The 13,424-nt window shown below is 44.0% G+C and overlaps 1 protein-coding gene across 1 annotated transcript in view; it reads left to right on the top strand.

The window, feature by feature from the left end:
* LOC141973374 (phospholipid-transporting ATPase ID-like) overlaps positions 1 to 13,424 on the top strand; it is a 74,889-nt gene that overhangs the window by 19,415 nt on the left and 42,050 nt on the right. The window contains exons 4-6 of the mRNA XM_074931876.1: positions 8,563 to 8,676; positions 10,880 to 10,978; positions 11,950 to 12,011. Of these exons, the coding sequence (XP_074787977.1) occupies positions 8,563 to 8,676; positions 10,880 to 10,978; positions 11,950 to 12,011 (275 nt within the window). The remainder of the gene's footprint in view (positions 1 to 8,562; positions 8,677 to 10,879; positions 10,979 to 11,949; positions 12,012 to 13,424) is intronic.

Genomic DNA, 13,424 nt, shown 5'->3' on the forward strand with positions numbered 1-13,424 from the left:
ACTAACCAACACTGGTTAGAGACTTCCTGTGTACAGAGCTGCTGCATGTGTCCTGAATATGAAATGTTTTGTATTTAATATATGTAAAGGGCCATGCAGCACAAATGTCTTATCAAGTCTGGTGATTTGAGCCTGGGAAAGCACATTTGATTTGCACAGAACCTGCCAGTAGAGTACTAAAAGACTTTAAGTGGTGATGCAAGCACTGCCCTAACTGTACAGAGCTGCTTATCTCCAATATGCAAAAGTTCCATTTATTAAGCCACATTACCATGGTGTGTGAAAAGGACTAACCTTGCTGATAAGTTGCTTCAGACCCCATACTATAGATTGCTGGGTGCATCTGGACATGTGAAAAAGGGAGATAGTCTCCTGGTACTCTCCCATCAACATATGCATGATGCTTCTGAAAGTTAGCTCTTTGAGTGCTGTAGTCCACTGCAAGGGTCAAAGGCAGGCCCTTTCTTCACGTTCAGATTTGTCTGAACACGGTGAACCTGCACTGCTGAGCACTGGGATGTGATCCAGGGAGACCAAGACTGCACGTTGGAGCCTGCCCTGGGCTCCTCAGGCACAGCAGCTATTGGTCTCAGTTGTCTTTCAGCATGCTGATATTTTCTGGACGGAGTAATTTCTGTCTTCTGCAGCCACAATCCACCCTCAATATGTCTTTCCCACTCTCTTTTATTTAATTTCACCTTTGTACAAGAAAACAATGGAAGTGTTTGGGCTGTCTGTGCTTCAATTGTGGTGCTCAGGTCTTTGGGACATGAGAATTTGCATACGTGGGTGGCTGCATGGTGATTTGAGTCTTCTTTATAGAGCCAGGAGGAGAAGAGCTCTTGGTCCCACAGCAAGACCCGTTAGTCCTTGCCCTCCTGCACAGTAGCCTTGCCTTCTCTCAAGACACAAGGAATGTTGCACCAATAGCTATTCTGACCTAATAAAAGGGACACCGGGCAGAAACTGGAAGGAAACACAGCAATATAATAAAGTTTAGAAAGTATTTTAGACAGTGAAGGCCACAGGAGTGGAGTTACTTTAGTTGGTAACTTAAGCCCCTGCTAGCCATAAAACCTATAGAACAGGTTCTCGTAACAAAGCTAGGTGAGGCGGTAAATGTTTCTTTAGGGTGAGGCAGTTGCTGAGAAAGGCCAATAAGGAAAAGAAAGGGAAATGCCAACAGAGACATACTGCATTGCCTTACTGCTGTGGCCAGGCTGTATGTTGCAGCTGGTATGAAGGTTCGGGGCTTTCATTAACAAAAAAGTTTTATTATGTAGGCATAGATAAAAGGTACAGAGATGCTTTGTCCTTGTTTAGTATCATTGAGAACAGGGAAGTGGAAAGTACAATCAGAGGTGGGTGTGCTGTCCATGAATAGTTGGTGGTTATCGTTTCTTCCCGGTGCAAAGTCTACAGGATATCTGTGAAGTGAGAAGAGAGGAACTGAGAAAGTCTTGAAAACTCTAATGTGTATGGAGTCTGACATCAGCTCTGGCAGCTGCTGAAAGCTGGCCTTCCTGGTATGAAGCAAGACTCACGAATATGCTCAAACCAGCTTTGCTGGAACCTGAAGCTGCACTGTGGAAAGCTGCATCTGCCAGTACGTGCAAGGGCACGTCCAGATCCCTCACACTTGGACTTGCAGGAGACTTCACAGGGCAAATTCTCTCCCAGAGCTCATCAGAAAATAAGCGAGAGGCCAAGCTGCAGTGTGTTCCTGCCACTCTGCCACAGCCACAGAACCTCTTTTGCTGAGCACTGGCTGGGCGGGAGGGTTGGACGGTGAGAGAAGCTGGACTGATAGGGTAGCATGAGGCTAAGAGGTGGATAGGAGCTGCATGCAGTGGAAATCCCTTTAACAAAAAGGCTTCACAGTGAGGTGGAGAGACAGCTTCAGAGGGAGAACTGAATACACCCCATGGGCAGATGAGATGTGTCCATGCAGTGGGCTGGAAGATTGAGGTGGTCTCCTTCATCTGTGTGAACAGAGGCTGTACAGACTGACAGGCAGACAAGGGAAGTGTCTCTTACCTGAAGAAGCCTCTTAGGTGTCTTCTGATGGGTTTTGCTGTGATTAAATAATAGGAAGTGTCTGTGGATAAGGGCAGCAGCTTTACGCAGTTTCAGTGACCTTGGTAGGTCAGGATTTATTTGGACTTAGTGTGAAGACTGAAGCTGAAACTAAAGCTTTCAGTGTGCTGCAACCCCAGACATCTGTGGCCTTATCCTGCATGCAAGAACGCAGTAGCTTAGAAAAATAAGACAAACTTCAAAACAAAGTGCTGTGCAGTTAACTGGAAGGGCTGAGTGTGAAGGTATGTACTACCCACCAGCTCACAAAATTAGTTAGGAATGACTCAGAAACCAAGTGTGAATGAGTGGCATGAAACGGCACTTAGTGCAGCACAAAAATGGACTCAGTATAGGTCAGTAAAAATGAAGTCAGGTCCTAATTCCATGTTTATCCACACTGCAGACAGGAAGATCCTTCCTGACTTCAGTAAGAGACATGCCTGTGTAAAGACTGAAATAAAGTGAAAAGCCAGGTGCCAGCTGTGGTCCAGCAAGATTTAGGGGCTTTAATTGAGGTTCATATCCGAGGCAATTCAATCTGGCTACACTGTCGCCAGCCTGCCTGCACTGTCCCCAGCACAGATGCAGAGGGGACTGCCCCATGTGTGTCCACCACGATGGGCTCTCTCTCTATCAACACTCTAGAGAAGAAAATCTCTTCTGAAGGCTTTCAATGTTTAGTCTGATCCCAATTCCCTTTTATTTCTTCACTTTCACGTTGGAATTTAGCACAGCTGCACTGGACGTCACAAAGGGCTGCAAAAACAACTTTGAAATTGGCTTTCAGACAATAGGAGAGGAAATGCAGGGCCCATGAGTCAATGACAAATTTCATCTTGGATCAGGATCTAGGGTCAGACCAGCATCCTTTCTGCAGGACCAGCAGCGAGGGGACTGCTTGGACTCTGCTTTTGTTCTCCCTGGTCACCTGATGAATTCTCTGGTGAAATAGGAGGGACGTATATAACTTTATATGGCCAATACACATTGCCCTGGCCTGGATCTGCAGCTGGATTATCTGTTTGAAATTTAATTAAAGACCAAAGAACTCTGATAGTGGGCTCAGACTCTGCTCCACTTCCTCTGCTTGCGTGCTTTGAGCTGAGAATGATTCCTGGTGGGTTATTCTCAAGGACCTTTTCATTATGGTCAGGATGCCCCAACCTGCAAATGTTTCTCAGTGTTCATCACACTCAAGGTTGAAGGGAGTGTTGTCTGATCATGTAAAAAGTGGTGTGAGTAGCCCCTGAAGAAATAGCTACAGAAACAACCTGCGCTGCTCCTTCTGCATTTGGGAATATGAGGGTGTTAGCTGGATTAATCCAAAGACCAGGTGAGGTACTGTCAGGGAGCAGCCACAGCAGGGCTGCCCTATGAGAGGGGACAGACTAGGAGTTGAGGGTGACCCCAGCAGAGGCAATGCCCTCACTGACCAGGGTGCAGTCCTGCAGCATCTGTTTGGAGGGGACAGAGCAGGATGCTAATAATGGGGCCCATCCTGTCCATCCCAGAGAAGGTGAGGTGATGAACCAGGTTCAGAGTCTGTCCAGGGAGCCCCAGCCAGGAGTGGCAAGAGACAGGGCAGAAGACAAGGCTACACCATAGGTCCAAAGTCCATCCAGGAAGCAGAGCTGGGTAAGTTCATCAGGGAAAATAGAACAGATGTCAGGCTGGAGACTGGCACTCCTACAGCATAGCTCAAGCAAAGATGAGGGCTAAAGTGGGGTCCTGAGCCCTGGGCAGGTGTTGTGGATGTAGATGCCAGGTGAAGTCAAGGCCCGTAAGGCCCTTATAAGCACAGAAATGTTGAACTGTGCCAGACGTGAGCCGCACTGAAGTCCATAGACTCCTTGAGACCAAGTCCTTCGCTCTTCGTTTTATCTTAAACCTCATGGAGACAAAAGTGGTTGGAAGTCTGGTCATGTGAGACCTCAATGAACAGGGTATGGTGGTTTGGAGTTTGCCTCCTGTGCACCACTCGGCAGAGCTCTGCCCTCCCCTTCACTTCTCCTCCCTGCTTGGCAGCAACTTCAGGTACGAAGCTGAGTGGGAGGAGAAGGCAGTGTAGTCGAAGGAGGGGACTAAGAGATAAGACATTTAGATCCTGTCTGTGAGCAACGCTGTGAGGTCATCAAGCCATGCCACCTCCGTCTGCCTCTGTGTCCACCTCTGCACCACCATGATGAGGACACTCACCACAGTGATGATAATGGGATGACACCAGGCAGAAGTTATAGCATAGGAAAACACAACCAGTGACCACATTTTCCTAGAGATTTTCCTGAACTACCCAAAGTGGAATGGGATCCTGAAACTCACTTCATTATTGCTGCCAAGAGGGGGTAAAGGGGTTACATTTGTAAGAAATTCCAAAGCCGCTAAAAAGAAAAGAAAGAAAAAAAAAAAAAAGGCAAAATGAAAAACCTGAAAAGGATTGTAGGTTTGATATAGATCTCTTTGTTTCTCGTGTTTGGCCAGTCTTTTACTTCTGGGGGTCAGGATAAGATCTTTACAGGGACCAGATGAACTCTCTCAGCATCCTGTTGGCCTTTCTCTGTCTTCTGCTGAGTTGGGGCTGCTCCCCACCATCAGGAATAAGGCAGTGAACTTGGTAGGCTTAAAACTGATCTGGTCCAATTGTTCTGTACTCCCTGTGAAAACAAAGCCTCTGTGGCACCACATGCCATGTTACATGAGTTTATTAAATATGTCCTTGAGCACATTCACAACCCTATGGTCACATTTCTGCATATGGCATCTGCATGCCTTCGCACTGCACTGCTGCAGTTAGACAAAGGGCCACTGAATTGCTCTCCCGCTGCCTCCTTGCCACGCTTTATCAAAGCACCTGGGAAAGCTGTTTCTGCTTCTCAGCTGCTTCATTGTCTGTACCTTGTGCTACACAGGTACCAGAGAAATTGCCAGGTGTCGTGGCACAACACCTCCCTGTGGGATTGCCAATATTTTGCTAAAATTTGCTTTGGGCCAGGTTGTCCAGCTGCTAGAAACTAATATGTCCCCAAGCCAGAGGTGTAAGTTCAAAAGATCAATACGCTGCCATACCCCGCCTTTTCTAGGTATCACCCTTTAGCCCCTGTAATCTAGCCATGAAAGCAGCAGTGTCTCTTATTTCCAGTGACTTTTATGGTGAGGAGATGATTTGTTTGCTCAGTGAACAAAGGTAGGAGCCATCTGCTGAGCGTTTGCCTGCGGTCGGACGTCACAGGCGGGCTTCTGACAACACCCCCAAAGTAACAGCTCATCTGCCAGATCTGGACTTGTGTAACTGTGGCGCGATGAGCACTATTCTTAGGGACAGCATTTCGGTGGAGTCACACCTCCAGGAGGTGTGAATCTAGCCCCTGAAAAGAGCAGATGAGAATAATCTCTCACCCACAGACAACGTTGCTCTTGTGTCAAGCTTCGCATCTGGAGAGCTTGAGGCTGACGGTGGGTAACCACGCCTGAGCCTATTCGTTTAGGACACAGGTGCATGCGGGAGCTGCCCACGGTCAACCAGAAGTCTTGAACAGATCTGGCAGCGAGTGTAAAGCTCCCATCTTAGTGCTTGGCCCATAGAGGTCCTTTTCTTAAATGTTTGATTTTCATAAATCTATAGGAGAGCCAGAAGTTCCAGTAAGGTCTCTTAATACTTAAATGCTGCTTCAAAGATGTTTCCTCTCCATCCCTTCGCCCATATGGGAGTCTCCCTCGCTGAAGGCAGAGCATGGGGGAGGTAAGGCAGATGACGCTTTAGAGGCATTGCTTACAAAATGATGGCTGCATATGGACTGTTTAACACACTGCGGTGCTGCAGGTTCCCCTCCCATCCCAGAGTCCAGTTCTGGTTCAGCTCTAAAGGAGTGACAGGGAGCGATGGTGTTAAGCACCATGGAGTAGGGTAAGATCAAAAGCAGAGGCCAACTGAGATTTCCGTGTAGTCAACCAAGAGCCCAAGCTATCAAAGCACACAGCCCTGGAGTATTGCATGAAAACATAAATGGTATCTTACACAGAGCTTCAACTGTATCTGTGATGTGGGAAGCAGAGCTTTGAACTAGAAAGGCTGATGTTTTCCCTGGTTTGTTTTTATCATCTAATATTGATATTCCTTTAGCCCCTGACGGCCATGAACAAGTTGCTTGTTGAATTAGAAATCTTCGTGGTGATTATGAGGAATTCTTTTTGTCTAGTGCTTAGTTTTAATGATAGATTCTAGAATAACGAGAAGATCCACTATAATACTCTACTGTGGTCTGTAGTGTCCTAGTGTCCCAAAAGGCAGTGCATGTCAAACAATATCACAATCCTGTACAACTATGGAGAAAATATTGGATGTCCAGATTCCTGCAGTTAAGCATTTGGAGGCTGTTATGTCTGGGGTTTTTACCGTGCCTAATGGCAATAGGAAACAAAATGAATGGCTCTGGTTCATTCAGTGGTTTTCCTGACGTAATTAATGGACAGAAATAGAAGGCAGGAATTGAAATAAACCACTCCCATTCTTTTCTTATCCCCCTCTGAGATTTTTGCAGGCAAAGATCTGTAAACTTTATGTGAGTGTTTACTGAGTAGTTTTTCCCATGTTGTATGTGACCCTTTGAATTCTGTTGACGCACAAAGGTCATGTCCCCTGTACTTACTTTGTCCTGCAGCTACTGCCTTCTCTAATGTAAGTGGTCATGATATTTTTCTTCAGATTAGTAGGCAGGGAGCATTTTAGATCCATTTTTTATTAAAAAATCTGCCAAACTCTGTGTCTGATGGACACAGTCTTGTCAAGCTATTTAATTCTCTCTATGTTGGGTTTGAAGAGGTTGCTTCTCTTCCATTGCTTCTGTTTTAGCAGTCTCTGGGGAGCCTGGTGAAGAGTTTTGAAGTAAATCAAATTTAGCTATGTGTCATGACATTTAGATCACAGGCAGAGTTAACCACACCCGGAGATGGCTACATGATGCCAGGAGACAGGCAATATTGTTTATATGATGATCAGTGATAAACATCTTTTCTTGCTGGAGTGTGATCAGAGGGAAGATTTGGCTTGCTCTTCTATGAAGGGTGTTTCCATCTCTGCCCTTTTAGAGACTTATTCATTGGCTTGTACAAGGCATAAAAGATGAAGTTAATGCTGAAGAATGTTGCTGTACTTTGTGTCTGGACATAGCGAAATCCAGTAACTGCCTAAAATGGAAGAGCTTCCCTCATACACACCTTACAGTAGTAATCTTAAATAATTGATTTAATGATGGAAACATGTTGATGTGTGTCAGTTTAAATGTCAAGATCCTGGATTAATGCATGGATTAGAAGTGGCCTGTGATTCATACTTAGTAGCTTCTGTTCTCCCACCAGCTTAGCAATATCTAAAGGTTATTACAGTACTACAATAACCATTTTCTCTTCTGTTGAACCAGAAAATCTATTACTGAATGAAGGTTCATTGTGTAATATCTGCCTCCTTGTGCTCTCACACCCTGGGTTCCCTGGGAGGGGGTTAACAGACGTCTTCTGAAGAGCTTCTAAGGGGCAAATTTTAGATGTGCTGGCAACAGATGGCATACAGGCTTCCAGGACTAAACCTGAACGAGTGCTTGATAAACTCTATATGAGAAGAAGGTCTAGCACACTTAAAAACTGAAGGGACAGCCCAAGCTGGTGGGCTTAGTAAAATGGATTGAATCTGTCAGATGGCAAGAATTGGACCAGAGTGCTCTGATCTTTGGAGAAGAAAATACCTAGTTCTGTAATCTTGAGCTTGGGTCTTTCTCTGGTTTGAAGAAGACAGATAGGGAAGCAGCCACTGCTTGTGGATGGAAGGGCCATCTGCAATTAGAAAAGGAAAGTGGAAATAGGGAACAAAACTGCAACTCACTGAAATGGTGAGTTCTTGTATTAGTGGCTGTTTGCACGACACCACATTCAAGTGATCTTTGTGGAATAGAAACAAGCCATCTCTTCAAGTTGCTGAGTTGAGAGGCTGCTGAATCAGCTGAAAATAATAATGTTGTGTTCTGCTCCTGGGAGGACTCATAGGTCCTGTGGCGTTGTCCAGCCAAATGGTGCTTCAAAATCTTGGACAAGTTATAGATAATTGACGTCAGTGTGTTTTCTAACACTGCTTTGCAGACGCTACTAGCAAAATTGTGTTCTGGTTACAGTTTTTCTATTTGTGCAACATGTAAGTAGGAAGACTATTAATAAAGGCAAGATGCATCTCTGTGAGCAACTACATGTACCTGTATTTACCTGCAGTTGCACTGGCATAAACTAAGCATCATGTTTTCCCCAATTCCAAGTGGAATTCTGTCTATTTATCTAGGATCAGCATGATTGTGTGGGGGAAAAGGAAATGTTTTTTGAGCTGCTGTTGGAAACAATGCTATTGCTAAATATAAGCAAGTAAAAACACGGTTGAAATGGGTTGTGCTGTTATTTTGTTTCCTGTTTTACCAATCCTATTTATTTTCCTTTTTTTCTCTACAGAACAATTCAATTAAAACATCGAAATACAACTTCTTCACTTTCCTGCCTCTCAACCTGTTTGAACAGTTTCAGCGAATAGCCAATGCCTACTTTCTTTTCTTGCTGATTTTGCAGGTATGAATTCACCGTGCTGTTCCTATCAGATTGCGTTGTCTGTTACCAAAGACAGTCTATGTATTGATAGTTGTAATAAAGTGCAAGCTATATCCCTGTTATGAATTAGTGTCTTAGTAGTAGTAGATAGAAAGTAGGGCAGAAAAAAAGCAATTTCCGCTCTTACCTTTGGATATGAGGGTTTGAACTAAATGACGAAAAAAAATTTAATTAAAGTTTTCAACAAATTGTGTACCTTTTTCATTACCTGTCCTACCACCCCTTTGTCTGTACATGTGAGTGCTGTCCCCACATTTGCAGCACTCATTCCTCCTATAGAACAAAAGGAAGTCCTCTCTTATCCATCGGTTTAAAGGCAAATTTCGTCATCAGTCTCAACAGCGAGAAGAACAACAAATTTGTAACCTGTACTGTTTCCCTGGGAAAGAAGGAGTTAATATGAGGAAGGCTCAAAGTTGGAGCTAGTTTGCATAGAGCTGAATATTGCTGCTCCCTGCTCAGCAGGGTGAGGAAGGTGTCTAATATAGAGTGTGTCAGACACGGACAACACTATTGAACCCTGTGGCTCATAATGGCATTGGGTTGCACTTTGCCCATCATTGCTGGTAATACTACTCTGCCTGAAAGCTGAACACAATGAAGACAGGGCTATCAGGACTTCTACCCCTTTGCACTTTGCTAAAATATAGATAAATGCAGTGTACTCTGTTGTTGCTGAGTCATACTGGAATACACATTATGAAAAAAAGGGTATAATTTTATGTTTCAAGTATGGTATTTTAAATCTGAGCATTCAGTGCACACAAATTTGCAAATTACCTTTTTCAAGTGCTCTTTTTCAATTTCAGCTCAAAGAAGCATGGGTGAAATTATTAAGCCTGTAGCAAACTACATATAATCTTCTTTACTTATTCACTGGGAATGAATTTGGGAAATTTCAGCCTGTGTATATTTTTCAAGAAACTAGTGAAAGTGCCTTTTCAGTTAAGCTGGCAGTACTGTTCCTGTGTTGTTGTACTGCACTCTAGCTGTTTGTCTACCGAATTCATAGTATTTCAAACTATTTGCTTTAAATTATTCCGCTGTGGTTTTTGCTGAACCATCTAGGAGCTACTGTGTATAAAAGCATACAGGTTTTTCTGCTACCAGCATCAAGGTAGGCTAAAGAGGGCAGCCATTAGTCTTTTATATTTACATATTCCTCCATTTAATATTTTTTCCCTCTTCTGCCCGCTCACTCCATCCGTGGAGCACTGGGAGTGTCCCTTCTTGCATCAGGAGTGGATGTGATGGGCAGGCTGTGGGGACTCTGCCTCCCCACTCCTTTCTCAGAGCCCAGTAGGACATGCATATTCTCAGTTAGTGAGAAGGTAGCCGTTACGTGTCTCTGCAGCCTCCACAGCTGAGCAGGGCTATGCTTGCCTCTAAACATCATTCCTCCTGGCTGGATTTGGTGGTTGTCTGGATCTGGGTTGTGGCAGGAAGGAGCTATCTTAAAGAGCAGCTCTCCACCCTTAAGCATCTGTTTTCATGGCATAAATGTCAACTTCACAATGCACATGGAGTTGGCACCACACAGATCGAATCTGATGGGCACAGAGATGCTGGGGTAAGACATGCATCTCTGCATCACCAAAGGCATGACAGAGTCACCTTCAGCTCTTGGGTCCTCTATTATTAAAGATGTGGGAAACAAAAATGGCTCTGTTGATCTTGGAAGAGGAAGGTCAGCCTTGGCAACAGCTGTGTGGTTTTTATTGGTAGTAAGTTTACTTCAGCAAATGTGAAGAGTTATTGAAACAAAAAAATAGAGAATTTTGAAGGCTCTGCACAGCAGGCCTTGCTCACATAGCTCTGGGTCCCTCACAGCAGGCTTACCCATGTCAGTGCCCCTGAAGAAATCCACTGGGGACTTTACAATCCTAATGTCACAAACGACAAGAGAGAGCAACCCACGACACTTCCTGACAGTTCCATGTTTATATCCTAAATTACAGCTTGTTTTGTAAGCAAAGCATGGGTTCCCTGGCTGTCCCACCTTTGTGGGTTCACATGTAAGTGATAGAGCTTCATTTCTGTCTCCATTCTGTATTCAGATATCATAGAGAAAAATTATCTGCAGCTTCCACAGAAAAGAGTGTTTTGTTTCCATCTGTTTACTGAACTGGCAGGAAAATTCTCAACAGATCTTTTCTTCCTACAGTTGATTCCTCAGATTTCCTCACTGGCCTGGTTTACAACGGTGGTGCCCCTAGTGCTGGTGCTGGCTGTATCGGGAGTCAAGGATGCCATCGATGATTTTGTAAGATCTATGTTGCTGACCTGTACTTAGGAGTTTGCCTGTGAATCTTCAGCACAATGACTAAAGCAAACCACTTAAAATAAACAAAGTCAGTGGCAGGCCATTGGAGAACTGGTCTGTGGCCAAGATGGTGTCTGAGATTAGATCCCCAAATCTGTGGTTCATTACCTAAAAAGGATCTAGAATTTCCATTCTGCTGAGTAGCCCAGCAGCTCCACTGACTTTCTCTGAAACTGCTCAGCTTCTCTGAAAAGGTGGTCACCAATAGATACGTCTGTACGCATGCATAGAAATCTGTTCTTAGGGTTCCACTTTGGAGAACTCATCCTCTGCCATCTAGCTGCAACACAGGTAAAGAAATGTTTGGTAGGAAGAAAGTATACAATCTGTGTGTGATTTTTCACACTTGCACAGCTTTGGCCAAAGTCTGCTCACATCAGAACTAATGGTCAAAGTCCTGTTAGCTTTGCAGGGTGACATTAGAGCTAAGTTTTGTTTCTGATTTCCTCTCATTATTAAATAATTTTGATTCTCTACGGAGACTTGGTGCAACTTTCCAGGTAGGCAGGTGAGAGGTGGCGAGGTGCTCTCCCAGAGAGCAATGACAGAATGTCTGCAGCCATTTTCCATATCAGAACAGGGGAATGGATTTGTCTGGGTGCTTAACTTACAAAACTGTGACAGGCAGGACCAACACCAGTGAGTCAGGACTATGCTAAGTGATGTATAAGGTTCTACCCTCCTTCCCTCCAAGAGCAAGCCCTGTGTTGCCTGTTGCTCTTTGCAGTCCAGTTATGCCCTATGTTGCTAGTGTAAACATGGGCTTGATATGACTCGGTTGTGTCTCTAAATCTGCCTGACCTATTCAGCCAGCTGGGTGAAGACCTAAAATGTTAATGAACTGCCTACAGCTCCTGTGTGCTTATTTTCCCGGATATACCTTCTGATGTTCTGATTTTCACAATTTTCAGAATCGACACAAAAGTGACAAACATGTCAACAACCGCCCAGTCCAAGTCCTAATCAATGGCATGTAAGTCCTTTTTCTTTTCCTGTAATTTTGAAGGGGAAGAGCATTTTATTAGTATTTTTTTCTGTGTGATTCGCAAGGATCACTAAACAATTTAAAACTGAATTGTTTTTCACACCATTAGTTCACCATGCAGTTCTGGACTGTGTCTCATTAATGAACACAGTACCACAATCAGTGTGGACACTATGGCTGTGACCTTGCCCTGACAAAAAGTAAATTCTTTCTGTTCCTGGGTATGTATATGTTTAAATAAGTGATACTTTGAGAGCATTGTATTATATTAGTCTTTACCCTAAAAGTAACAAGCAAGGCTATCTTCCCATTTATGTTCATAACATTTATTTCTGCATTAAGCAAACTAGGCATTATCAACAAGTTATTTTAAATTGAGAAGCAGGAATAGCTTTCTCATATATCATAATACTTTGAGTGTGTGTAGCACTTCTGACTTAGATGTACTCAAAACATGTACTTAGATGTACTCAAAGCTGTGTGCTTTGGACATTGTACAGCTAGCACTGTTCTTTCCTGAAGAAAAGACAGCTTTGGCTTTTGTGGCAGACAGATGTGCTGTTTACTTGCAGCTCCATAGAGTCCAACTGTGCATAGGACACAGCTGTAGGCAGCTGTGAAGTCTCTGGTGACTTTTTTTTTCCATACTATAGATAGCAGTATGTTGTGTAAACTCCAACAGATGATAAACCAGTTAAAAATATAACTGGAAAATGAAGAATAGGAAAATACTTTTTGTGCTTTCTGCCAAGTAAACTAGTTTCTTAGTTTACTGTGTATTAGTTACTGTGTCTAGGAAATGGACATCAGATAGAAATTTTCTAATGTTTTGCCTTTGTTTGAAAACTGGAAACTGTACATCCTGCCTAACTCCAATGAACATTGAAAAAGCAAGGCTGAGCTGAACTCAAGCTTGAACACCCAGTCATGTTTTCATATAGCTCTTGATATTTCTCACCTCCAGATTTGCATGTACAGCTATCATGACTTGGTTACGTTGTCACTTGCAGTTTAGCTGGCTGTCTGCATGAACATCTTGCTTAGTGCTGTGAAGGCCACTGCAGACACGGGCTTAGCTAGGTACACGCACAGCCAAAGCACCTGCATTGACCTTCCTGAGAGCCAGGCCCACACAGAATCATTGCTCTGGCCCCTAATACCTCTTAGAAAAACTAACACAAGTGTCAATTTTCCCAGGTGTTTGAGAAGTTTGCTACACAAAGTAGAGTATTTTTATGAGGCAATGTCGCCCTTTCTGCCTGAGGAGAAGGAAGGGAGCAGCCAGTCCAGACAGAACTGTGCACATGGACTGTGCTGCTATTGTGGTGATGGGTCTCAACCCTGCACAGGTCACCCCATCACTGTTACCTCTTTTTTGTATTGTGCTGGTCCCTTAGCTTA

The sequence above is a fragment of the Athene noctua genome, chromosome Z, assembly GCF_965140245.1.
Source record: "Athene noctua chromosome Z, bAthNoc1.hap1.1, whole genome shotgun sequence".
NCBI classification, from domain to species: domain Eukaryota; kingdom Metazoa; phylum Chordata; class Aves; order Strigiformes; family Strigidae; genus Athene; species Athene noctua.